Raw genomic sequence first — 26,931 nt, forward strand, 5'->3', positions numbered from 1 at the left:
ACATTTATGGCCTATGAGGTTTAACAAATAGATGTAAAATTATTTATGAGTTTATCTTTATTTGTTAAACATTTATGGCCTATGTTCATAAACAATACAAAGATAGAACTTGCAAAATGGGATAAATGTGTGTGTGCTTAGCATGCTTGAGGCCCTGTATTCAGTCCCCAGAATATACATACATACATACACACACACACACACACACACAGCCATTTTTTGAGAATGTAGCTGGAACTTTTGTTAAAGTGAAATTTATCTAGTTGGGTATCACTATCCAGTTGTAACTGTATCTAAATTTCACTCTTGTTCTTCTAAGTGTGGATCTCAACTTTAGTGCACAAAGTACAGCTATAGAGGCCTTTAAAAATACAAATGACAGGATTTTCACCCTTTGCAATCTGATTCAGTAATCTAGAGTACACTATGTTTATTTTTACCTTTAAAACATTCCTCAGGACATTTTGATGCACAGTTATAATTAAGAATTATGATCTATTTAAATGTACAGAGCTGCTTTTCTTCTAAAGATAAAATCATAAACATTGAAGTGGAATAGTACTTGGAAATTAGTTATACAACTCTAGAAAAGTGAAAGAACTTATCTCAGGCCTCACAACTAGATTACCCTGAAAAAAGTGTAAGAACCTGATCCTTATGTAAGTTTCAGTTGCACAGTCCCTTTGGGAAACATCTCTTGTTCCTTAACTTAACCCCATTCTTCACTAATGTGGAAGTCAGTGTCCTCTGTTGCATGCCACTGTGATCCACAGAACACTTGACGCTGGGAATCCCTTTTTTGGCACCCTTCTCCACCCAGCGGACATCCTTCCTCTGCTGTTCAGAGAGAAACATCAGTATTATTACAAGCCCTCAGATATATATATAGTGAGGTTTTATTTCTTATGCTTAATAACATAATTTTATATGTACTAGACTTCTAATATTATTATCTAATCCAACTTAAACATGTTCTGGAAATACCCTATAGAAATCACATTGTTCTCACTGTATCATATTATGGTAATTGATAGGATGTCTGTTTCACGGCTATAAGAACATTTAGTCACAAGTTTTATTCTTAAAACTATTTAATTTTTGCAAAATCAACCAGTGTCACCAATAATAGAGTACTAAAATTTTACATTAGTTAAACCTGGAAAGCTAAAGTTTGGTATGGCCTAATATACAGAATCACCATGAGCAGATTCAGGTGTGAAAACTAAAAGAACTCCTTGTTCACTACCCACATGAACTTAAATCTTATTACATTGTAGTGGTATTGATGAAACTGTGTTTAATTTATGGCTAAAGTTTAAAAATGCTATTGTATTAAGACTGAAAATTTGAGATTATGGTTAATATATGAATAATGATTAATAATTTTGAAAAATGACCAAATCACTCTGAGAATAAGAATAGTATATGATATACTAATATATATGTTTGACACCAAGGAATGGAAACTCAGAACAGCCTTTTTTTGTTTTTGTTTTCTTTTTTAAACTATGCAGGAAAAGAAGCAGAATAATTGATTCATATAAATGGAATAAAGCCAAGTTTAGCAATCTTCTTTCTTCTCTCTCCCTATATGAATGATTAATTGCTTTCTTCTGGAGTTCTAGGGAACCTCATAGGCCATTTAATATGGAGAAAATTTTCTGAGCTCACTCCAGTTAAAAACATTTTTAGAAGACATTAAATAGCCCTCCATGCTTTACTCTGTTGCTATAGGATTAGGATCTTTTACTAGGATAAGGGCAGAACTGGTATCCTCCCTTAGAAAAGTAGGTTCATCTGTTGTTAGCACAGTGAGAAATAAAAATAACAAGATATTCTAAGTTATGTAAATAGCCCAACTCCTGTCATATAGACAAAATGTGACAGTACTGCTAAGATTGCATTCCAGTCTAAATAAAACTCAGATGTAGTTTATCATATAATTAACTGGGCACCTTTTTTTAGTTGAAGTTTTTGAGCTTATTTTTATTTGTTTTATTTTTGTGTAAAAAAAGAAAATTCACCTACCAGTTTGGTTTCCCTGGAACTGTGAGTGGTTCCTATTAAAGCAGTCTATCTATATTTTTAGGTTTAACTCAAATACCTTCCTTCTAATAAGCTGGAAATAATATCTTAATGTTCACATAACACTTTATCTGTGTCATTCCTCTACCACTTAAGGTTTTAAAACATCTTTATCAAACAAGTACAAATGACCAAGAAATATGTGAAAAAATATTCAATATCTTTAGATATCATCATTTGCCAGGGGTTATGGTAGGGAGAAGGAGGTATGGCCATTAAGGAGTAGCACAAAGGAGCCTTCGAGTGATGGTACAGTTCTATATCTTGTTTGTGGTGATGGTCACACAACGATACAAGTATAATAAATTTACTTAAAAGTATACACTCATGCACACACACATATACGAGTGAATGTGTAACTCTAAAAGTATGAATAAACTCTGTGAATTATACCACTGTCACTGTTTTAGTCAGCTTTTTTGTTGCCGTGACTAAATCATCCTACCAGCACAACTGTAGAGGAGGAAAGTTTATTTGAGGGATCACAGATTCAGAGCTCTTAGTCCACAGAAAGTTGGCTCCCTTCCTCAGGGCTTAAGGTGAGGCTGAACATCATGGTAGGAGAGGGTGGCAGAAGGAAGCAGCTCACATCACGGTGATCAGGAAGCAGAGAGAGAGTCCACTTACCAGATACAAATATTTACCCAAAGCCATGCCCGAGTTCCCACCTCCTCCAGACACATCCCACCACTCCAGTTACCACGCAGTTTAATTTCTATCAGGGTATTAAATTGCTGATTGGGTTAAGAATCTTACAACCTAATCATTTCTCCTCTGAACCTTCTTGCATTGTCTCATTGTGAGTTTTGGGGGGACTCCACATCTAAATCATAACAACTGGTTCCTAATACTGATACTATACCTTAGTGTTATGTAAGGTGTTAGTATTGGTGGGGGAGTATGGGTAAAGGGTGCATGAGACCTTCCTGTATGTTTCTTTTCAATATTGTCTACAACTATAACTATTAATAGTTAAAGGAAAAATAAGAATATCTAAATTGCCCTTATTATATTTATTTCTATATACAGTTTGTCTATGACACTACATGGAAAGTATGTATGATTTGTCTTTTATCCCCCATAGATTCTTGTATGGTGTTCCATACTTACTGTATCAGAAAGAATTTATTTAAAGGAATAAATGTACAATCGAAATAGATTCTGTTGGTAGTATGAGATATATCAATGTGTAAGTAATGAAGGAAACTAATCACCAGTTTCACAAAATTTGTCATTTTGTAGAAAACTGATACTCAATGTTTCCCTTAATTGTTTCAGTTAAATACTGAATACTATTTAGTGATGCTTTTGAATGTTCACTGTTAACTTCTGCACCAATGGTTTCAAGAACCAGTCCAAACTTTTGGCCTCTCGATGTCCCCCATATGACACAATCCTTTTTCACTTTTGGTAGTTGGTCACAACTACTCCAAAAAGAAAATTTGGCCTGCCCGAAGAAGCCACTTCACCCTCATACATTGTCATTTTACACATAGAATCATTGAGAAAATGGTGGTAACAAATACAGACTGATTATGTTTTGGTGCCTAAAACCATAAAAAGTGTTGCCATTAGCAAAGAGACTGCCCATAGTGAAACACTGGTTACTGAAAGATTTAAATGCAAGTATTAGGAGGGAATGAGACACAATGCTTATATTTATCATTCAAAATCTTACATATGTATTGTACAATGAAAAGATAATATTTCTACATCATCTTTAGGTTAATGGCTTTTTTGTTTGGCCCTTTTGTTTATAGCCAAGTGAAATAGATCGTTTTAAAACTATTAAGTCATTTTATATTTAATATGCTCCTAAATGTTTTTTTTTTTTAAAGAGAGAGTGAGAGAGGAGAGAGAGAGAGAGAGAGAATTTTTAATATTTATTTTCTAGTTCTTGGCAGACACAACATCTTTGTTGGTATGTGGTGCTGAGGTTCGAACCCGGGCCGCACGCATGCCAAGCAAGCGCGCTACCGCCTGAGCCACAGCCCCAGCCCCTAAATGTTTTTTTTAATGTTTATTTCTTTTAGTTGTACATAATACCTTTGGTTTTATTTATTTATTTTTATGTGTGCTAAGGATTGAACCCATTAGGCGAGTGCTCTACTGCCAAGGCACAACTCCAGCCCCCCTAAATGCTTTTTTTTAATAGGAGAAAAATTATGTAAAAATGTTTCATGATGATTCCTTTGTAAAGATAATAGTGCTTAGAAGAACAAATTCATCAGTGTTTTCAAAATTCATATTAAAATATGTAAAAATATTGCTTTCATCAATTTTCAATTAAAATATTATTGTGCATAATTTTATACATTTTTATAACTCAGTTTTCTATTGTTTTTAGCTACTGATGCAAATGTGAAGAATGAAAGTCTTTCATCTGTGCAGCAGCTTGGTATTACAATGACTGTCAGGTATATAGGAAAATATCTTCCTTGTGCATCCCTAGAATTCATCTGCCTGATATGTGTTTAATGATATTTAACAACCAGCTATTTCCTATACTTCAAGTGTGGAGTTATCCAGGAAATAATAACTTTATCTTTGAGGCTATTGGCACATGATTAAATTACCTCTTCCTGTAAGACAGTTACAGTACATTTTTATTCCAGAGGCTAATTAGAGTGTGTTTAAGCCTCTATGACTATCAGCTTTTCCCAAAAAATAGCATTGTAAAAATCAGCACATTAGTAGCATAATCATACCATTTTCTAAAATATGATTAGTTGTAATTGTAAAGCTATGGTGATGAGTACAAAAGTACCTTCAGGATAGAGAAGTTAAAATGAATAACCAAAATTGTAGTTTTAGTGTTCAAATTGTAATTTTCAAAAGAAATGGCATGCTAGATCATGAATTTGGTTTTAGCGACTGAGTCACTGATACCTCCTTTTATTGCTTATTAAATGAGGATTTTAACAATCCCATTTTAATTATAGGGTCATCTTCAAAATCAAATACAAGGCATATGTGAGAGCTATTAACTAGGCTGAGTGTTTTCTAAATTCACAGTTTGATGAAAATGATGGCATTAATTCTAGTTCATTCAACTGTAAAACATAGGGCATGTAACACTCTTGATTGTTATGTGACTCTGTGTCCACTTGTTTTATAAATATTTTGTAGTGCTGTATTTCTATTCTGAAATGGAATCTGTAGATAATATAAGCAAACTAGTCACATTATTTTAACTCTATCTTATTTGTAGGATATAAATGGAAAGGGAATTGTAATGCTTGTTTGATTATACTGCTATATAAGATAGCCAGCATCCACACATAGAATCATTGAGACAGTGGTGTAACAAATACAGACTGATTATGTTTTGGTGCCTAAAACCATAAAAAGTGTTGCCATTAGCAAAGACACTGCCCATAGTGATAAGCAAGTCATATTAAGTTTTCACACAAAGCACTTGTACTATTTTTCCTTGGTTAACACAGTTAAATTAACATGTATTTAAAATAGAGGTGTTTATATAAAACAGTTTCAGATAATTATAGACAGCTTTTATATTCTTAAAAATCCTAGGACATGGACAACTTGTTATGCATAACTGTTGCAAGTCTAACCTCCTGGAACTTGCTCACTGAAGAATAGTTAAACCTCTCTCAGTTTTCAATTAAAAAATATCCCTATAAATGTCCAAAGAGATCCCTGGTAGAAGTACACCTCCATTTGGGGCCATTGGACAAAATGACCTTCAGATTTATTTGTAGATTTAACATTCTATAAATCTAACCTGTCAGTATTTCTTGTCTTAGATTATATTCAAGAAAAAAAATGTCTGTATTCTACTTTTCATCAACAGGGAATCATCACTTTATGTTCTTATTACAGTTTCATCTTCCTATAAAGTTATCAGTATTACCAAGTTTATACTGCTTTTTTCAAGTATATCATAAGTATCAAGAACATATATGAGAGCTGGTCTTAAGTGTTCTGTAGTATTTTTAGGCTAAAAGTAGAATTTTGAAATCTTAATCCCTTGAAATCTCAAGGGAAATACACTTAGATGGGTATCAAAAAATAAATGTACATCAAAGAGTCTGATATTTTTTAATTTTATACTTTTATGGGTTTTTAATGTAGGTATGGTAAGTTCCTCAACTTATTAAAAGATGGTGCAGAAAATGATCTTGCCTTGGTTTTAAAGCACTGTGAGAGATTCCTGAAACAGCAGCAAGCTCCTGTAAAATCTTCTCTTCATATCCTTTTCTAGTGAATTCACAATAGTTGAACTTTCTTCATATACTTTTTATGTTATTTGATGGACTGCCTTAATACATTTATGGTAAAATAATTCTTTAAGCTATAATAGTGACTCATATATCTGTATTTGAAACATTCATTTTATAAAACTGAATCGTAATCATTATATTCAGGCATACTCATTGAATCTTAAGCTGAATAGTCATTAGGATGCATTTTCAGAGTCATTTAAAAACATTTTAAAAATAAGTTTCTTAGATACAGAATAAGAAAGGTTGCTTTTTTGTAACTATATCCATTTATTGCTTCATTTGAATTTGTGATTGTTCAGAAATGGAGTTTGACTTGAAGAAAAAAATATACAAACTATTTGCATTACTGAATTATAGAAATCTATAGATTACATTTTAATAGGATATTCTATTTGGTTATGCTAGTCATTGCGCGGATAACTACAGACAGGATGTGTGTGTGTGTGTGTTGCTGGGGATTGAACCCAGGGTTTTGTGCATGATAGGCAAGCACTCAACCAACTAAACTGTGTCCCCAGCCCAAGGGTGATACTCTTCAAGAAGAACAAGTGAATTTTCACAAAGCCATTTATTTTACCTCCAAGCAGATGATATATTGAAATAGTGATTATGCAAGTGATTAATAAATTAATTTTATTTAAATAGCTTATAAATGAGTACTGCATATCATTAGCATCTCTTTCCTGATAGAGATCCAGGAAATGAATATTTATGTCGTCGTAAATTTCATCTTGTGAGATATTGCAATAGTTCCTTAACTATGTTCTCTAGTCTGCCTGCAAGGCAATTATGCTGGCCATGATTGGTTTGTATCTTCTCTGTTCATGATAATGTTGGGGGATAAAGAGAAAACATTACAGTTTCTTCAGCAGTTCTCCAAGCTTCTGACCTCTGCTTTCCTTTGGTTGCCAAGACTACATATTTCTGTAAGACTTTAATTTTCATTTGTATTGTTTTGTTTGTTTATGCTTTGTGGTACTGAGAATTGAACCCAGGGTCTCAAGCATGCTAGGCAAGTGTTGTACTACTGAGCTACATTCTCAGCCCTTTTTAAATTTTTTATTTTGAGACAGAGTCTTGCTAAGTTGCCCAGGCTGGTTGCCAAGTTGCCATCTTCCTGCCTCAGCCTCCATAGTAGTTAGAATTATAGTCATGTGCCTCTGTTCCTTAGCTCTTTTACTAAGAGCTGCCCTATTTTTAAAGGACAGTTTGATATTTTAAGAAACATCATATTTTAAAATACTGGAATGTTTTATTTGTAAAGAGCTTCTATAATTTATATTCATTTTCCTACTTGAATGCTTTGACTGATTGAAGATAAATATTTGACATGCTCTCAAATATTTGATGTTTTATCTAATGGTAAATGAATGAAAGCAATGATAATAGATGCACTTTCATGGAATAGAAAAAAGATAATAAAATATATGTTTAAATCAAATAATGTTTAGTTATTATAAACTTATTGTTTAATAAATTATATTACTCATATTCTAGATACCAGAAAAGTATTGAATGGATATTTTTATTTAAAGGCTCATGATAGTTAAATTACAGTATGAGAAAATAATTTATTATGTAGATATTACAAATACTTTATAGAGGTAAAGAACCATCTTATGTACATTTTGGAAATCCATACTGAGTTTTTATTGAAGTATTGTAGTATGTTTTGAAAGAATTTACTATTCTTATGAGAACTCAGATTACTGTAAAGTCTTTTCCTTAGTTAATTTACTACTGCTTCTGTTTATTTCATTTATTTATTTAATATTGTGATGATGTGCACCTGGGGGATGCTGCCTACTACATCAGCTAAACTAAGGCTTCCCTAATCTTTTCCATGACATGTTTATGAACAGGAAATCACTTGGCAGCCAAGGTTAATAAGCTAAGGGCTATGTGGAGTTAAATGAAAATATTTATTTTTTATTATATATATATATATATATATATACATCTACATATACATATTTCTGTCTAATCTAAATAATTCCCAAAACCCTTTCTTATATGTAACTTTAAATCTTATTCATATTTGAAAATTACATTTTTCTAGAGAAGAGGACAAAGATTTATATTTTCTAGAATTACTGGATCGAAATTTTGGAAAAATATTCAAACTTTTCTATTTATCCTTTACGTGATTATGAATTAACTACAATGAACCAATTTATTGTGTTTATAAAGAATGACCCATCCCTGCCCTTAGATTCCCAAGGATGGATGACTGGATTGGATCAGTGTGTGTTGGATTGAAGAATTTTAGCTCTAATAGGATCTTTTTATTTAACTTCCATAGCAACATAGGAAGTAGATATTTCTTAATGTGTCAGGAAAACTTGACTTATTAGAACTAGATATACTGGAATTAAAAGCTGATTTTTGTGTTTCATTTTTAAGTATATGTCTTTCATTATTAATCACTAAACTTGTTTTATTAACTCTTTGCTTCATATTATCTTACTTTCTAGTATCTTATAAGCTACTGTTTTACTGATAAGTTTTTGAGGTTTTATTTTAATATTTTATTAAAATAAAATTATTAAACTTTTCTATATACAGCATATATTTCTACAAATATATATTTATGAAATATAAAATAATTCATCATGATTTATGATGATAAATGACAGAATAGGAAAACCACTAATAAATCAACTTGGTGACTTCAGAAACTTTAGTATATAATTCCAACCAAATCCTAAAAGCACCTTACCAATAAAGTTAGGAAAAAAAAAAAACCCTCCATACTTTTAACTATTATATAACATATGAATTTGATTTGTTTTAATTTAAAATGTTAGATTTCATTTATCAAAACTATTTATAAGCAAGAGTTGTCCATTAAGGGTAAGAAAATAAAATATGTTTTTGACATTCTCTTAATGTAAAGTCTTCAAATCGAATTTGAGTATCCAACTTTTTATTCATTTAATTTGTCGTCTGGGTAGATATTATTGATACCAAATTATATCTTCAAGTTTAATACTCTTTGCTAAATTATTATTGTGAGTAGATGTTGGATTTATAATAACAGTAGATAAAACATTATTGATTGTTTACAATGATGAATTATATCTAAGAACTAAATTAAAAAATAACCAACTTTAAGAAGATATTGATGAAAAATGCACATTCTAAAAATGTGTCTGTGTATGTTAATATGCATATGTAACATATAAGTATACACATAATTATAAAATGAAAGTTGTTTTCAAAATGGTTACCCAAGAACTTTGGATACACTTGGCATTCTACCCAGTTTGAGAGGTGAACTTATTATAATGAGTTCCAAATTTGGGTTATTATTAATTCAAGCCCAGCTTTGGATTACTATCAACTACTAAAAGGGTACGTCTATTGGACATCCCAAGAGCTGACTACAACTTTTTTGTATAAAATCATTGGACAAAAGCCAAAAGTTTTAAACATACCAAAATACACTTCTTATTAGCATGTATTTTATTACAATTTACTCCCACATATGTTCACTTATTACTTCAACACCCATCCTCATTTTTCCACAAGGATTAAAGTTACCAAAGTTACAAAGTTTTAATTTTATTCCTGAATCTTAGAAAGGTATATAACCCTGCCTTTATTGAGATTTATTCTTTCTGAATGTTTAAAATTCTGACTTTTTAACTCACACTATTAAAATCACTGAAATAACTTGTTATATCACCACATAAATTTTGAAAGCAGCAATTCATGCAAAAGAAAAAGATTTACTTAAGTGTATGGTTGATTATCTTAAATTATTTATATTCTCAATTTCTCTTTTTATGCAGAAGTATCTACCTATTGACACCATAGAATCTGGCATCCATCCAATATATTTTTGCAGCACTCACTATGTTGAAATGTTACTGAAGGCTGAGGTGCCCCTGGTGTGTTCAGCTTTTCACATGTCTGGTTTTGCACCATCACAGGTAATCCAAAAACATGTCTTCAACTTCAAACATTAGTGTCTTTAAAGAAAATTCCATTTTCTTCAAATGTAGAAAATACATTTAATAAAAATATATATTTAAATCTCTTAACTATTTTCCTTCCCATGCTTATTGTAGGTTTGCTTTTTAGTACATTCCTAGCAGTCACAGATTTTGAGTTTAGTTTCTGCTTCAGGGCATAGACTTTCTGAAAGTCTGATGACATGAAGGCTTTTTAAAAGTGGTGATAATGCTTTCTTAACAGCAATAATAAGGGTTATATAAGGATTAACTGAGGTAGAAGAGGTCAAGGATTCTTATCAACATGGAGTGTCTGGTGTGTGAGATACTGTGTCTTATCTAACAAGAAAGCCCAGCTGATTAACCTGTGTTTCAGCCTTTGTTCCTGACTTGGGATCTGGGAAAGTTTCATGTTTTTTCTAGTGCTAATGCAGTGTGGTATTACCTATGTGGGCTCCCTCCTGTGTGTAGCTAGCTAGTAGTTCATTGGGGAGGTGTTGATTGTTTTTTTTTTCCCTGTGTTGTAGAGGTGTTGTTTTTTCCACTATGTTGTAGTTAGTCTTAAATTAATATTTTAGAACTTAAAGCTTTCTCTCTCTCTCTCCCTCTTCTCCTCTCCCTCTCCTTCCCTCCCTTCCTCCCTTCCTCCCTTCCTCCCCCCCTCCCTTTATGGTTTCTTTTCAGTTAAGTCTTTACATTAAGACTGGAGTTATAGGGCAGGGGCAGAGCATTTTCCTAACTTGTGTGAGGCCATAGATTTGATCACTATCACCACAAGAGAGAGGAAAATTTAGGTCAGAGTTCTATAAGGTAAGAATACTCAATCAAAAGATATGAGCACTTTTAAGGCTTTTGACTCAAATGATCAAATTGCTTTAGATTTTATTCTTAACAGAAATGCAGAGAGTATCTAGTTTTCAGGATTAGGTGTTTGGCTTTTAAAAAACTAATCACTAATTGAATAGTGAATTTTTTTCTTTTTAAAAATTTCTTTGAATATTAGCACATTGATTATATGCCCACAGTTTTGCTAACTAGTTGAATGTTCTTATAATTATTATCCATCTTTCTTAGTGTATTCCTTATTGATTTTACATATTCTTTAAAAGTAGTATGTACTAACCAAATCTCATCAATTCCTAAATTATGTATATTAGCCTTATATAAAGTTTTAATGTTAAGAAATTATAAGCTTATCATTTATTTCCTACCTATCTCACAAAAAGTTAATTTAGCTATTTCTCCTTATTGATTTCTTCACAAAAACTTTAAAATGATTTTGCCTAGTCCAAATTGAGAATTTGAATTAAGAAGAGATTGAGACTTCTAGTGTTAAATTTTAAATTACTTTGAAAAAAATTATGTCCTTGCTATAGTCAGTCTTTCTATACAGGAACATGGCAAGTTTTTCCATTTATTTGCTTTATTTTGTATTTTCCTAAAGTTATAGTTTTTTCCATATAGGATGGTTCATTTTTCATTTCAGATATTGCTAGTTAGTGTAGTTTGAATATATTTCAGTTGTATTTTCTCTCTGGTTATTATTAATAATTGATAAAATCATTGTTATTAAGTTATAGTATGTGTAGATATCTTAATTTTCTTTTTTTCTCCAATGTGGAATAAAAATGTATTTTATTTCTGTTTCATTTTGATCAAATTATCTAGTTCTTCTAAAATAATTTAAAATAATAATTGCTTAATGTTTTAGACTAAATTATTGAGAAATTATCAAGCATTACACTATTAAGAAGTAACTATTTATGGAAGATAATTATTCTATATCATTCTTCTGAAGAATCCTAGCAGTCTTGGTTTGTAAAGCATTAAACTTTGTTTTTTCCTTCAGTCAAGTTTGAAAGTTGAATTGTATCAATTTTGTTTACAGTTAAGATTATTTCAATCTTGAGCTTATTGGACTCATTTAACATGTGGCATGTTGATAGATTTCTTAATAGTAAGTTGTCTTTTTATTCCCTTAGTTTCTACTAGAAATCTTTTATTTAGACAATAGTTCTTCTGGATAGTATATGTTCTTTCAAAAATCCCTGGTATCATTTATTACATTTACTTCTATGAGATTATTTTCCTTGTTTTAAATCTCCTGATGTCCATAAGAAATTTAAATATAGCATGGAGTTGCGTGTCATGAAAAAGAATGATTTTTCTTGGGAAATTTTTGCCAGGACACTTCTAGGCACTTTATGTTACAAAAATGTTAATTCTAGTTGAAAGAAGTTACTTAAATGTTTACTAGAAATGCAGTAATTCATTCTTTCAGTTCTCCTAAAAATCTAAGCTGGGAGCAATGTGTTCTTAAGACTTACTTTTTTGCTATTCTAGTTTTGACTTATACAATGTATATTGTCTAATACCTTCAATTATTTATGAGTCCTTAACATATATTCTTTAACTTGAAAATGGATCACCAAAGACTGTTGGCCAAATTTATAATTGCTCAGGCCCTGCTATGTCAATTTTGTGATTAAAAGAAAAATATTCTGTTAATTTGATGATTTTTTTAATTTTTAAATTTGTTTTAATTAGTTATACATGACAGTAGAATGCATTTATGTACTTTAATGTATCATACATAGATGGGATATAATTTCTCAATATTTTGAGTGTACATGTTACAGAATCATATTGGTCATGCAGTCACATATATACAGTAATAATGTCTGTTTCATTTTACTATCTTTCCTATCCCCACATTCCTTTTCCTCTCCTCCCATCACTTCCCTCTACCTAATCTAAGGTAATGCTATTCTTCCCTAGTGCCCTCCACCACCACCATATTGTGAATTGACATGTGCATATTAGAGAAAATATTCAGACTTTGGTTTTGTGGAATTGGCTTATTTCACTTAGCATGATATTCTCCAATTCCAACCATTTAATGACAATTGCCATAATTTTCACTCTTCTTTAAACCCAAGTAATATTCCATTGAGTATATACACCACATTTTCTTTATCCATTCATCTATTGAAGGACATCTAGGTTGGTTCCATAGTCTGGCTATCGTGAATTGAGCTGCTATAAACATTGATGTGGCTGTGTCACTATAGTATGCTGATTTTAAGTCCTTTGGGTATAAATCAAGGAATGGGATAGCTAGGTCAAATGGTGGTTCCATTCTCAGTTTTCTGAGGAATCTCCATACTGCTTTCCATAGTGGTTGCACCAATTTTCAGTCCCACCAACAAGGTATGAGTGTACCTTTTTCACCACATCCTCTCCAACATTTATGTTGCCTGTATTCTTGATTGCTTTTCTGACAGGAGTGAGATGAGATCTTAGAGTAGTTTTGATTTACATTTCTCTAATTGCTAGAGATGTTGAACACTTTTTCATATAAATGTTATCATTTTGATATATCTATCAATTTGAAACTGCATACAAATATATTCATGTAAAAATGACTCCTGATCAGCCATATTATTCTTTTTCTTAATGTTAAAGTGTCTTTTTAATGGTTCCCTTCTTGGACTAGTTATTTTGCCTTAAGAAATACATATCATAGCTTTGTTGATATTATTTGCCGCTTTATTGCTAATTGTAAAATATGAAAACTAAACTAACATAACTAAATAGGTATGTGTGATTAATTATTTAGATATAAATTTTATTTATCAAAGCTTATTCATTTTGATCTTATTAGGAACAATGCTTTTTGAAGTTGTATATTTTCAGACACTAGAGGATTTATTGATCAGTGAAGGATTTGTGGGAAAGTTACTAAATGAAATCTACAGATCTCAAGAGTAAAAGTAATAAGCTGAACTGGAATAGAAAAAAAAATTAAATAGTTATAAGCGCATATATGTTTATTAAAGTCTCTTTCAAGAGCAGCTATGATTAGAAAGAAAATACAAATCTGAAACTATATTCTCTTTTTAAATGAGTAACAAAGAAATCACATTCTAATTATCTTTTTGAACAACTTTATTCTTTGTTTAAAAACTTTTCTTAATGTATTTTGTTCACTTTCCTGGCTTAAACAGGTACTACATATCTTTAATGATTCATCTCTCTCAATTCCTTGGATTCACCATCCTATATGTCATTGATTATAATACTTTACTTATCAGCAAATGAGCTAATATAGATAATCCCTGGAATTATCTGTGGAATAATAGTTTAGGAAAACCTGCTTGGTTTTTCTCATTTCTGTTCTCCTGCACCCCCAACGTAAAGCAGATTACAGAAAACTGTTTCATGTTTTGTGACACACTGCTTTTATAATGTATACATACAAAGCAGATCTTGCCTAGATGTACAACAGAAATATTGCCTCATGTTTGTAATGGCAAATTGTCATTTAAAAAGTGTTTTCCATTTGTATTTAAATGTTTTTAACCTTCATTATGTGAGAGATGGAGAAATGCAGGATCAGTGAAATTAGTAGACTTACTGAAGTCACTCAAATAAAAAACTTCACTTAAAACCACTTTGATTCTACAGTTTTCTTCTGTACTAGTTCTTTCTATGTAGAGAGCCAATAAAATAAATTTGAAAGAGCTGTTAAAAATAGTGCCTTTGAATCATAAAACTTGATCATTTAGAAATCATACCTATTCTGCCTTCCTTGGGTATCTGTAAGTAATTATTTTAATTAACTTTTTAAACTTTAATATTCTTATGAAAGTCTTTGAAGGTTTTTTAAAATCTAGATATAAGTAAGAATAATTTAGTTCAGATAAAATAATTGTGTGATCTCAGTGTTGCATCTTAATGTACTTTAACATGAGTTTAACTGCAGGTGAAGAGCAAAATTTTGGAAGGCTGTGGTTAAACTTAATGCATATTGTGCAAGTGATTTTATTTCTTTATGAAGCTAGATGTGTTTTGTTGTGTGTGTGTGTGTGTGTGTGTGTGTGTGTGAGAGAGAGAGAGAGAGAGAGAGAGAGAGAGAGTGTGAGTGTGTGTGTGTGTTTGTGGTGCTCAGGATTGAACCCAGGGCTTTTTTATGCACTCAAGGCAAGCACTTTACCACTGAGCTATATCCCCAGCCCAAGGCTAAATGTCTTAAAAAATGTTGTAGAGTATAATTAGTTCACAAAGAACTGTGTTTTGCGATTTAAAACAAGTTAAATTTGTTTTACTTCATATATATATATATATATATATATATATATATATATATATATATATGTACACACACACACACACACACACACACACAAGACTGTGGTATTCCATAACAAAAGTACATTTGTACAAATGTACCTTTGTCCAAGCACTTAAAAAACACCAAGCACTACTATAATTTTTAAGTGAACAAAAGACAGTAATTCCTGCTCTTATAGAGGTTACAATTAAAGGAGAGACATAACATTTTAAACATATGACCCTCTCATCACTTGGAAGAAATTACATCTGCTATTGTTATTATATTTGCAAGATACTTCAACATTATTAAATCTTATTAATAGCAGAATTCCAAATTATTATTCCTGTGGAAGAATGCTGACCTATGTATCACAGTTTATAGATTTTCAAGTAAACAATTTCTCTATTTTTATATTAAAGATAATCTACAAATCAGCTGACAGTCTAGAATTCTAATACAAAAAAGAAATAGTATGTGTCTAATAGATTGATGTACTTTTCAATTTATTATTATGGATTTTTCAAATATGTATAAGGAGGAGAAAATACTACACAAACCAGACCTACCACAGATTCAAAATTTTAGTTGGTTGATCCTTAAATCCATTTTCCTCTATAAGTTCTCCCTTCATCCTTCTCTTTAAAAATTTTTAAAAGAAAATATATAATAACTTTTTACCTGTATTCACATTATACCTAACTGAAAATCTTGGTTTTTAATAGCATCATGGTAATTTTTCATTTTTATTTCACACAAGACAAAAATACCATTCTCAGATTAATTACAGTAATACTACCATGAATACCATTTCTTTGTCATTAGGTAACCTCACTAAGAAGGTACAAATTTCTGTTTTAAAGAAAATATCAAGTATACCATCAATTGGGTGCTGTTTGGTTCATTAGACTCAGTTTGACTTGATACTCTAAGAGACTGAATTTATTTAGTTAGTTGCAGAATTAATTATTTAAATAAAATGGTTCTAAAATAAAAACACAAAACAGATATATTCCCTGATCTCCAGTCATTCCTTTTTCATTAGCAATCAGTAAAAAAAAACCAACCAAACAAACAAAAAAACATGGTATGTTCCTTTATTCTTTAATATAAACACTTGATATCTGTGAGTGTGTATGTATGTATTTGTATTCCTACCCTTTCTCTTATATAAGTGATAACAAAGTGGTAACCACTTTGTTAGACTTTCATTCACACTAAACAAACAAAAAAACCTCACAATTTATAAATCCAAGCCCCCATTCATGATCATTTGCATTATTTTTTATCTTTTGATACTATGAACTGAATAGTACTCTAAAAACATGTTTATATATATATATATATATATATATATATATATATATATATTTTGAAATTTTTTCCAGTGTTTCTAAGATGGATTTCTACAAATGAGATTGCTGTGTTAAAGGGTAAATGCACATATAATTTTATTAGAAACTGTCACATTCCCTTTTCTAAGTCTCAAAATGTACTATTATATTCTTGAAATCAATCAGTGTTTTCTTATGTTCACTAAAAAATATTATTACCAATGGTTTACAAAATACCTTATGAAGAAAGAAATACACACACACCCTTTTTACATTGTGCTTTTAGTTTCAGTTCTTCACTTTTCCCTGAATTTCCCATGTAATAGAGAAGACATATTTTAATTTAATCGAAGAAAAATTCATTATATAGAAAACAATGCTTCAATGTATATAACCTCTAGAAAATTAAAACTGAATTAGAAAACTACATGTAATAAAGAACTGATTACAGATTCTTTTAACTAGTATGGATGGTGGACAGAAGTTGTGAATCCCTCATTTTTATACTTGCCAGTTTGTCCTGAAACTGACAATAGAATGGGAACTCCTTTCTCTGGATGTGGGGATCGTTTATATTTATTTTCACTCTTTGGTTATTTCTCTTCATTCATCCATTAAACTAATTTTCATTAATACAGCATAGTCCTGTATTGGCATGAATTGCTGTAGCAAAAAAACAGAGAATTTCTACAGTAGTGCTTTAAAGGAATTAGAAGTGGTGCTTCTTGTCAAAGAAATCACTAATAGCTTCAGATTGCCTAGTCAGGTGGGAGCATGAGCTATTTCCTTCTCAGTCCAGAACAGCTATATTACATGGATTTTTGGTGGGTGATAGAGGCTTGGAAATATATGCCAAATACATTTTTGTTGTTTAATCCAGTAGTTTGTGGTTCTTTGTTATATCAGACCTAACAAATATGCCAAACTTCAACAAATGTTGAAATTTCTGAGAAGAATCTTGTTAATATCAAATCAACAGTGAAGTTGGGGCCAAAGATAATTTTATATTTCCTGCCTGTTGACAAATATTGGGTATTTGAAGATATATTTTAATTCGATATAAGAGACTCTATGAAGTTGTTTTGGAGCATAATAGAAGAGAAACATTATAGATTCACAGGAAAATCATATATCTGAGAACAGAATTATACTTAAAATGATAAGGAAAACCTTTAGTTTGCCATATAGTTGGCTTTTTCAGTAATAAAAAGGAATTATGAATAAGAAATCAGAAGATATGCTCATAATGACTGAAATTAAAAGATTAATAGTTGATATGAGTAATAATGTATGGAAAATAAAAAATCTGTAATGCCTTATGGTATAGGTTGAATTGTGGTTCACATGTTGAAGTCCTAATCACCAGTAGGATGTGACTGTTTTGAAGACAGGGTACTCAAAGAAGTAATTAAATTAAAATTATCTCATTAGGGTGGGCCCTAATCCAGTATGACTCATGTCCTTAATAAGAGATTTTGACAAAGATATGACAAAGAAAAGACCTTGGGAAGACACAGGGAGCAGATGCCATCAAGAAGTCAAGAGGACAAGGCTCAGAAGAAGCTAACCCTACCTACAGCTTGACCTGAGACTTCTTTAGAATAATGAGAAAATATAATTCTTTTGTTGTTTAATCCAGTAGTTTGTGTTTCTTTGTTATATTGAACCTAACAAACAAATACCATTTTAATCAAATACCATTTAATACCAGTTAAAAGCAGAATTAACATGCTAAAAAGTTAAATCAAGGAGATAACTTTTAGAACTTATTCAAGTTTTGTTTTGTTTTGTTTTTGTTTTTGTTTTTTTAATGCGGTCCTGGGAATTGAACCCTGGAATGCTCTACCACTAATTTGTACCCCCAGACCTTTATTTAAAATTTTATTTTGAGGTAGGATCTTGCTAAATTGCCCAGGCAGGCCTCAAACTTTCAGTCCTCCAGCTTCAGCTTTTGGAATAGCTGGAATCACAGGTGTATGCTAGCACACCTGGCCATAAATGTATTTTTAAAAGGGCAAAATGTTAGGAAAAAGAGGGAAAATTTGTTTACCTATATATGTACCTATGAAAAAATGAGATAGGACACCATATCTATGCCCATTTTCTCTCCCATCCTTTAAAAAACAAAAGAAAAAAGGAGCAATTCAATAAAAATTTTTCCTCAGAAGTAATTTGTAAATCATAAATGAAAATTAAATAAAGGAAAGAAATTTTATTAGTTTTCTGTAATTGCAATAACAAATTACATAACTGAATTGTTAAAAACAGCAAAAATTTTATTTTCTCACAGTTCTGGAGACTTGAAATCCAAAAGTTGGTGTTGACAAGACTATGTTCACTCTGAAGGCACTTAGAAAATAACTATTTCAGGCCTCTCTCTTAGCCTCTGGTGGTCTTGGGTGTCTCTTGCCTTGTAGATATGTCATTGCAATCCTCCATCTTCATGAGGTGTGCCTTTTCCTTGCCTTTCTTTGTGGCCCAACTGTCTCTATGTCCATATTTTCTCTTATACAAAGTCAGTCATTTTGGATTAGGACCCACCCTAAAAAACTCATTTTAATTAGATAGCCTCTGTAAAGACTTTATTTCCAAATAAGGTTACATGCTGAGGTACTCGAGTTTAGGATTTTGACATGTCTGTTTATTTGGGGTAGGGTATTGACCATGGTGGAATTAATATAACAGAATGTTAACAGTGTTAATCTCTGCATTGTTGTTATTGATCTTTTTTTCTTAAACTTTTCTGTTTTCCACAGTGTGCACGTATTGCTTTTATAATCTAAACAGATGTTATTCTCAAAAAATGTTTTTATGAAAGTCTGATTTTTAAATCATTCTCTCCATTAGCTCCCAGTTTATATGATATATAATTTTGTTTGGTTTAAGAAGTTTTCTAATTCAGCAAGAGTTCATTTGCATTATTGTAACACTTAGCAATCTATAATCTGTGTAATTTTATATCTATGAATATAGTTAGGATATAAAATGGATTCTACTGTCATGTACAGCTAAAAAGAACCAATAAATTGAAAAGAAAAGAAAAAATAAAAAACTCCCATCTCTGAATTAAAAGGGTCTCTTAGCCTTTGTATCTGTAGAGAGCAGACTGGTATTATGAGTAAGAAGAGGACAGTATGCATAATGAAGGCATACAGCAGTAGGTATAAGAGCAGCTCGAATACCTTCAATTATCCTGAGTCCCAAGGCCATGAGTTTTCTCAAATGGTAAGCACATAGGAGAAGTATACTTGTTAGTACACTACTTTGCAGCCTAATAATCTATTTTTATTAAATACAAGATTTTTTGTTGGCTTTCTGTGTTACTGGTTGCTGCTTTTTATTAGCAAAATGTAGTTTTAAAAGATTTTTAATGAACTTTTTAATTTTATTTTTTAAAGATTTGCCTGCAATGGATAAACCAGTGTTTTTGGAATTATTTAGATTGGATAGAAATATGCCACTACATTGCTACCTGTATTTTCCTTGGTCCTGATTATCAAGTGTATATCTGTATTGCTATATTTAAACATCTACAACAAGACATTCTACAGCACACTCAGACTCAAGATCTGCAAATTTTCCTAAAAGTAAGTATGTTTATGTTGAGGGAAAAATGTTAATTATTAGCTAACAATTAACTTTGGGTGCTTAATGCCAGGTACTTTACTAGACACTCACCTATCCCCAAAACAACTCTTGAGAGGTAGGTATTATTATCCATTTTAGGGATAAGAAAGTGAGGCTTGGCCTGAAATAAATTACCCACATTTTACAGCTAAAGTGGAGTTGCCATATGAAATTCAACTGTCTGAATCCCAAACTTTGCTCTTAATCAGTATGCTGTGCCAAAAGACATTTAAAAATATATGTTTCTTTGTCTTACTTGGTCAATAAAAGTTTAGTTTAATGATGTTTTTCTTAAAATAAATGCAATCAATTATTTAAGATTACTAACCTGTCAAGCATTTTTGTTTCATAAATACCGAATTCAAAATGTCTTTTAAGCTTCATATATCACTAGAATTATAATCTGAGAAACATTCATAATGAAATTGTATGCCAAGACAATAATGGTTGCATATGTAGAAGGAAAACTGAGGTAGAAAAAAAACCCCGTGCTCTCCAAGAGGTGATTCAGACAACAGGGAAGGTTAAACTGGTGGGAATTGTGCTAATGACAAACATGGATTCATTTTCAGTAAGGGACATTTTCAGCAGCTATAGTAATCAACTTATAGGAATTTGTAGTCTTATATCCAAAGAACCCTTAGCCCATAATTCTCTAACCTTTTGTCCCAGTTTAGTTTCTCATATAGTTTTTTTCACTATCTGAAATTATTTATGTGTTTTAGTCTGTCTTCCTCAGTATATTATTTTTCTTCCAAAAGGACTGTGACTTGGTTCATCTCATTTATGGATGGATTTTCAGTGCCTTGAACTGTACCCATCATAAATAGTGCTCAATAAATATTTGTTGATAGAATACATGAATGAACAAATAATATTTTAAAATAACAGGAAAGATATGTGACCTTAGTTTTATTTACTTTGAATAACAAACATTACTAAATTCTACCAATGCTTACCACGTCTTCTCGCCAGAAGCAGAGCATCTTTACATATCATCATCTTGAATCTTATTAATGTTAGTTACTATTGCAATTTCATATTTCTCTTGACTACAAATTCTTATAAGTTGATCACTATAGCTGGTGAAAATGTCCCTTACTGAAAATGAATCCATGTTTATCATTAGCAGGGAAAATTGTCACAGGATTTATAAATGGTGACCACTTTAAATTTGTCTCAGACTCCCTTGTGCACTGGATATAATACTATAGATTTAAAACTAACAGATTGTAAATGCATGGTAGGGTGTAAGAAATTATCTTTATTACCTAATTTCTATTTAAATCACTAAAATTTGAATTGAGTCAGTTCAAGAATTTGTTGGCAAGCATTTAATTTTAACATGTGTTCTAGAACTAACCTGACTTTTTACTTCTGTTGTTTGCATTCATCTGAGAGATTAGGAAAAACACTTTTTCCAGAGGGTAATGTGACTATCTTTTGCTTTATTTTCAGTAGATAGGTCTCAGAGTCCACTGTTTGTTTTTGATAGACATGAATATATGTTCATCATTTTTGACTTTTTCACATATTAGCCAATAATTCAATATTGATTAAAGAAGTAATTTTATTCTTCCTTCCCTTGGACCATCCCTCAGGTAAAAGATGGTTATGTTATTAATTCATCAAATTATTCCATGATTCTACATATTTAATCCTGATTGATTCTAAGAGAATAGAAGATAAAATAGAACATTGGAACTTTAACTTTTTATTATATATATTTTATGACCTTTTAAAATTTTTAATTTTGCAGGATGATCCCATACTACTTTTATAATCAAGCTAATTTTTTAAAAAGTTGAATAAGTTTGAGTTCAAATAATCAAACCCAATCAAATGGGTTTTTAAAATATTTAAAATCACAAATGTATAATGCTTTCAGTTATTAGTTATCCTGGAAAAATGTAGATAGCTAGGTAGTTCCAGGAGATTAAAAATACTCAATTCTCCTGATTTCGGTTTCACAGATTGACAGAAAGTATCATGATAAAAGCATTGCTTTAGGAGTAAAAATCTGTGTGACATATGTGGTATAGAGAATATCAGCCCATTTCTATTCATTTGGTTTAGGCTCAGGACTTTCAGTGAGGTAATTGAGAGTTCTGACTCCTTACTTACATTTTCAATAGCCCAATGAAGGGTTCTTCGTAATTCTAAAACAATATATTAAAAAGAAGCTGGAATTACTTAGATCAGAAGGTGGTCAACATGAATAGAGAGCCCAGGTTTCCTGGGAGGAAGAAACAAAGGTTTTTTCCTCTTCTGATTAAACAACTAAAATAGGAGATTAGATAAACCCTGTGGGTATAAATTGATATTAGAAATTATTGTTGTTTTTTTCATAACATCTTTAAAGATTCAACAAAAAATGTGAGTTGGATTATATAGAACTGTTAAGTGTATTTTTCTTACACTATGACGATATAAACTAGAACTGACTTTGAAGGCAAATTCCTTGAACCTGAGGTCTCAAATGTTTTTCATTTTTTTCTTTTTCTGTTTTTCTTTTGGGGAATGTGGTACTGGACTTTCAGACATTTTTTTTTCTGTAACAGATGATAGTTCAGAAAGTCTGTAGGCATTGTAATCTCAGGGAGAAAACATACAACAAAATAAATATTTTGCAATAGCTAGAAAGTTTAAGTTTTCTCTTTTTTTTCTCATTCTATAATTAATTAATTTTACTTTTTAGTGGACTCATCTATAGTAGACATACAATATAGATGCAGATTTGGTGTAATAGCAGTTCATGTGAAGAATTCTGTGTTTTAGCAGCCTGGCTGTGTTGCATGCCTCTCTTACATGCTAATAGGCTGACAGTAATTTTAGTTGTAGTTTGTATATTCATCCTGGGGACTAACTTCACTGAAATGCCAGGCTAGGAAGATTGCCTTCCAGTGAAAATCAGGCTGTCAAGGCTCAAAATACTTAATTAAAATGCTTCAACTAAATTTTGCATATTATGGCAAAATCAATTTATAATTATGAAAAATCAGATTAATTTCAACCCAATCAGTAAATTGTCAAGAGGGATTCTTTTGTTGGTGCTATTGCAGCTGCTGTTACCAGAAGATATTTACAGGGTAAAAAATAGAGATCAGTCTGAGAAAAACTGATTGAATGCTAAGCTGTTAGAAGACAAAAGTATACATAGTATGGAAAATAATTCATCATCTGAGAGAAAAAAAATAAGACACATTCAATATACTGTGTTTTGAAGATAGGATTTCTGCATTGCCTTTATTTCATTTGAGTGGAGTGTACTTGTATTCAAGTTCCAGCTTTGTCACTCACTGTGGAAGCTTGGGCTTATTTTTAAACCTCTATGCTTAAGTTTCTTCATCTGTGTAGTATGAAATGAAATATACCTATCACATAAAATTGTGATAGATAAGAATTAGATGAGATGATATCTGTAAAATACTTCTAGAACATTATATGGATCATAGCAAGTGCATCAGAAAAACTTAGCCATCACTGTTTCTACATCCCTGCCCCATCTCCCTTATTTTGCTTCTTAGTTTAGAAAAAGATGTATTGAGAACAAAGTAAAAGAAACAGTATTTTCTGAGTCCATAGCTATAGCTAACCTTTGGTCTACTTTCTCTCAGTTTTTCCCCAGCCCCTGAGTTTTCTTAGTATATAATATCACAGTACCAGCTGGCATGATCTGCACACCTTAGTCAGAAACATTTTGTTATGCTATATCTGATAAGGACCTACTTTCTCTTTAGTCCAGCCAGGATTGAATCATCTCTCTAATCATCATATCTTAATACCCTTTTGCTGGGCTTAAACCTTCAGGGAACATGTACATTATACTAATAAGCACCATACATTCTCTCTAGAGCCATGCACATTTCCTGAACTACCCTGATTCTAAGGGTTAGTTTGGGTGCTTATTTTAGATTGAGACTACTTTGACTTTCTAAATCACAATTTACATGGCCAAGGCATGAGTTCAGATTTTAATATGAAATCTCAAATAGTTTGAAATCTTTAGAATACATAAAAGTGTTCCCTTTGGAGCTTGTTAAGAAACTAGAATCCAGAATGCAAACACCAGGGATTCAAAAGTTTTAAGGCTCTTGAGTCCTGAATTTCTAATTTTACTAAGCAACCTAGTAGTAATATATTGAAGAAATATTGCTTGCAGCTTTGTTGTGTTTCTTCTACTTTGGCCAAGACAATCCTTTTTTTATATGATAGGTCAGTCACAAATGGAAAATCTTCATGTCTAGAAAGGGTAAAGTACTGACCTATATTCATAAGATCCCATTTCTCAACCTTTCTCTCAAGTACTGCTTATATGAGATTTGACATTAGTGCAAATTTTTAGTTAAATAACCTTTGTTAAGTATATAAGTTCTGCACTTTTTGTGGTAAGTCCATCTTAACCTGTTCAAAGTTACTTACTGTTTTTACCTCCATAACTTTTTTGAATAAAGAGCTATAATAGGTCTGGGGTTGTGGTTCAGTGGTAGAGCACTTGCCTTGCATGTGCAAGGCCCTGGGTTCGATTCTCAGCACCACATATAAATAAATAAAGGTATTGTGTCCAACTACAACTAAAAAATAAGTAATTTTTCAAAAGTCTGTAAAAAAACCAGAGCCATTATACTAAAAAAAGTCATCATCTTGAAAAAGTATTAATAATTAAATATTAGGGAAGGGCCATCATAAAATACCTAAACTAGTTCTAAGTCATAAAACTAAGGCATGACATGTTGGCACATTTGATGTTTCTGTCTTTTGTATATACCACTGTAAAAGGCCTTATCTTCTCTTTAAATTCCAAGCTGGCAGGGCTTACAGTCACTTAAAAATATTTCTGTTGGAAATTAGTTTCTCTGGTAATTTTGGAAACTTCAACTGATACAGAGCTCTTTTGAAAGTATAAGTATAGCTTGCTGTCCATGATAGGCACATTCCTGAGAATTTATAAGAAGACAGGGAATGTCTTAATATTTTAGGTGAGTGCATCTCTATTCTTGGTAAGGGATTGAGGAGCAGAGATTGAAGATAATCATCCTTAATAGATCATCCATGCTTGATTTAGGTCTGCATTGTCATCAGGAAAAGGTATCCCAGTTGTTTCAAAAGACCCAGAGTTGATTAAAATATAACTTCTCACTTTTCTGCACAACATTAGTGCCTTCGGTGTTTATCATATGCTAGGACTTGACAGATACTGTCTGTTCATTCTTTGGCTCGTTCAGCTATTTATTGTGCAACAACTGTGTCCCATCTTCAATTGCAGTCACAGACAGGATATTCCTACCCACACTAACCTTAAATTCTACTCAGAAAGAAATAGTAGTGAAAAATGTATAATACTTCAAATTTATGTGGTCTTTTAAAAAAAAGGTATGTGGTCTTAAAAATATCAAACATGGTGAGGAAATCGGAGATGTTATTTAGACAAAAAGTCCAGGGAAGGCCACTCTTCATGATGTAGAAAGGGGCCTAAATGAAGCAAAGACTTGTGGGCAGAATTCTTCTTAAATTGGAAGATAAACAATTGCAGAAATTCAGAAGAGAAGACCTGAGCCCTTAGACACTGGTAAGATCTCTGGGGCTTGAACAAGATGAATTAGAAGGGGTAGTGATAAGAAGAGACCAGATCATATAAGGCTTTGTAGTCTATAATAAGTAGTTCAGATAGCAGAATATTTACTCAACAGAGCAACCATATACTATTATTATTCTCATTAAACACATGACAAATCGAGGGTTAGAGTGTCACTAAATTTGCCTGGGTTCTTATTCTTGCCTAGTAACATAAGAAGGTTTAAACTCCATTTGTTTGTTTGTCTGAATCCAAATCCTATGTTTCTTTTTCTGTATAACATTGTCTTTGATTAACTAGTCTTGTTGCCTTAAAAAATAATACTAAATTCAACTGGTCCTAATCAACTGTTCTCAATAGTAGAAGAGAACAGATACATACTTAAAACTAAACTTCTATACACAAAGGAGAGAAGGAAAGTATGTATATACCTGTGTTAGTCAACTTTTCATTGCTATGGCCAAAATACCCCACAAGAATAACTTAGAGGAGGAAAAGTTTGTTTTGGTTCATGTTTCCCAAGATTCATTCTATGTTTGTTCAACTCCATTTCACTGGCCCAAGGTGAGGCAGTTCATTATTGTCAGAAGGGTTTGGTGATAGAGCATTGCTCTATTCGTGCCTAGAAAGCAGAGAAGAAAGAGAAGGGGCCACAGGGAAAGAAAAACTCTCCTAGGGCATGTACCCAGTGACCTACCCCTTCCAGCTGTGCCCCACCTGCCTACAGTTACCAACCAGCCAGTCCATTCAAATTAGGATAGAATGATAAGATCATAGCTCTCATAATCCAGTTGTTTTCATCTCTGAACATTGCTGCATTTTCACAAGAACTTTTGGGCAATACCTAATATCCAGGCCATAATAATACCATATCACAAAATACTGAATACACTCAGTATTATGGTTTAGCAAGGTAATTTTAATGCTTTTGATAATTCCATATTTAAAACCAATAATTAATGATGAAAAAAATCATTGAAAGCACACTGATTGA

At 31.6% G+C, this 26,931-nt stretch overlaps 1 protein-coding gene across 1 annotated transcript in view; it reads left to right on the top strand.

The window, feature by feature from the left end:
* Positions 1-26,931, top strand: part of Tbc1d32 (TBC1 domain family member 32) — a 195,664-nt gene that overhangs the window by 165,516 nt on the left and 3,217 nt on the right. The window contains exons 29-33 of the mRNA XM_026394083.2: positions 4,433-4,502; positions 6,181-6,296; positions 7,104-7,258; positions 10,127-10,267; positions 20,134-20,322. Coding sequence (XP_026249868.2) covers positions 4,433-4,502; positions 6,181-6,296; positions 7,104-7,258; positions 10,127-10,267; positions 20,134-20,322 — 671 coding nt within the window. The remainder of the gene's footprint in view (positions 1-4,432; positions 4,503-6,180; positions 6,297-7,103; positions 7,259-10,126; positions 10,268-20,133; positions 20,323-26,931) is intronic.

This window comes from Urocitellus parryii, chromosome 8 (genome assembly GCF_045843805.1).
Source record: "Urocitellus parryii isolate mUroPar1 chromosome 8, mUroPar1.hap1, whole genome shotgun sequence".
NCBI lineage: Eukaryota > Metazoa > Chordata > Mammalia > Rodentia > Sciuridae > Urocitellus > Urocitellus parryii.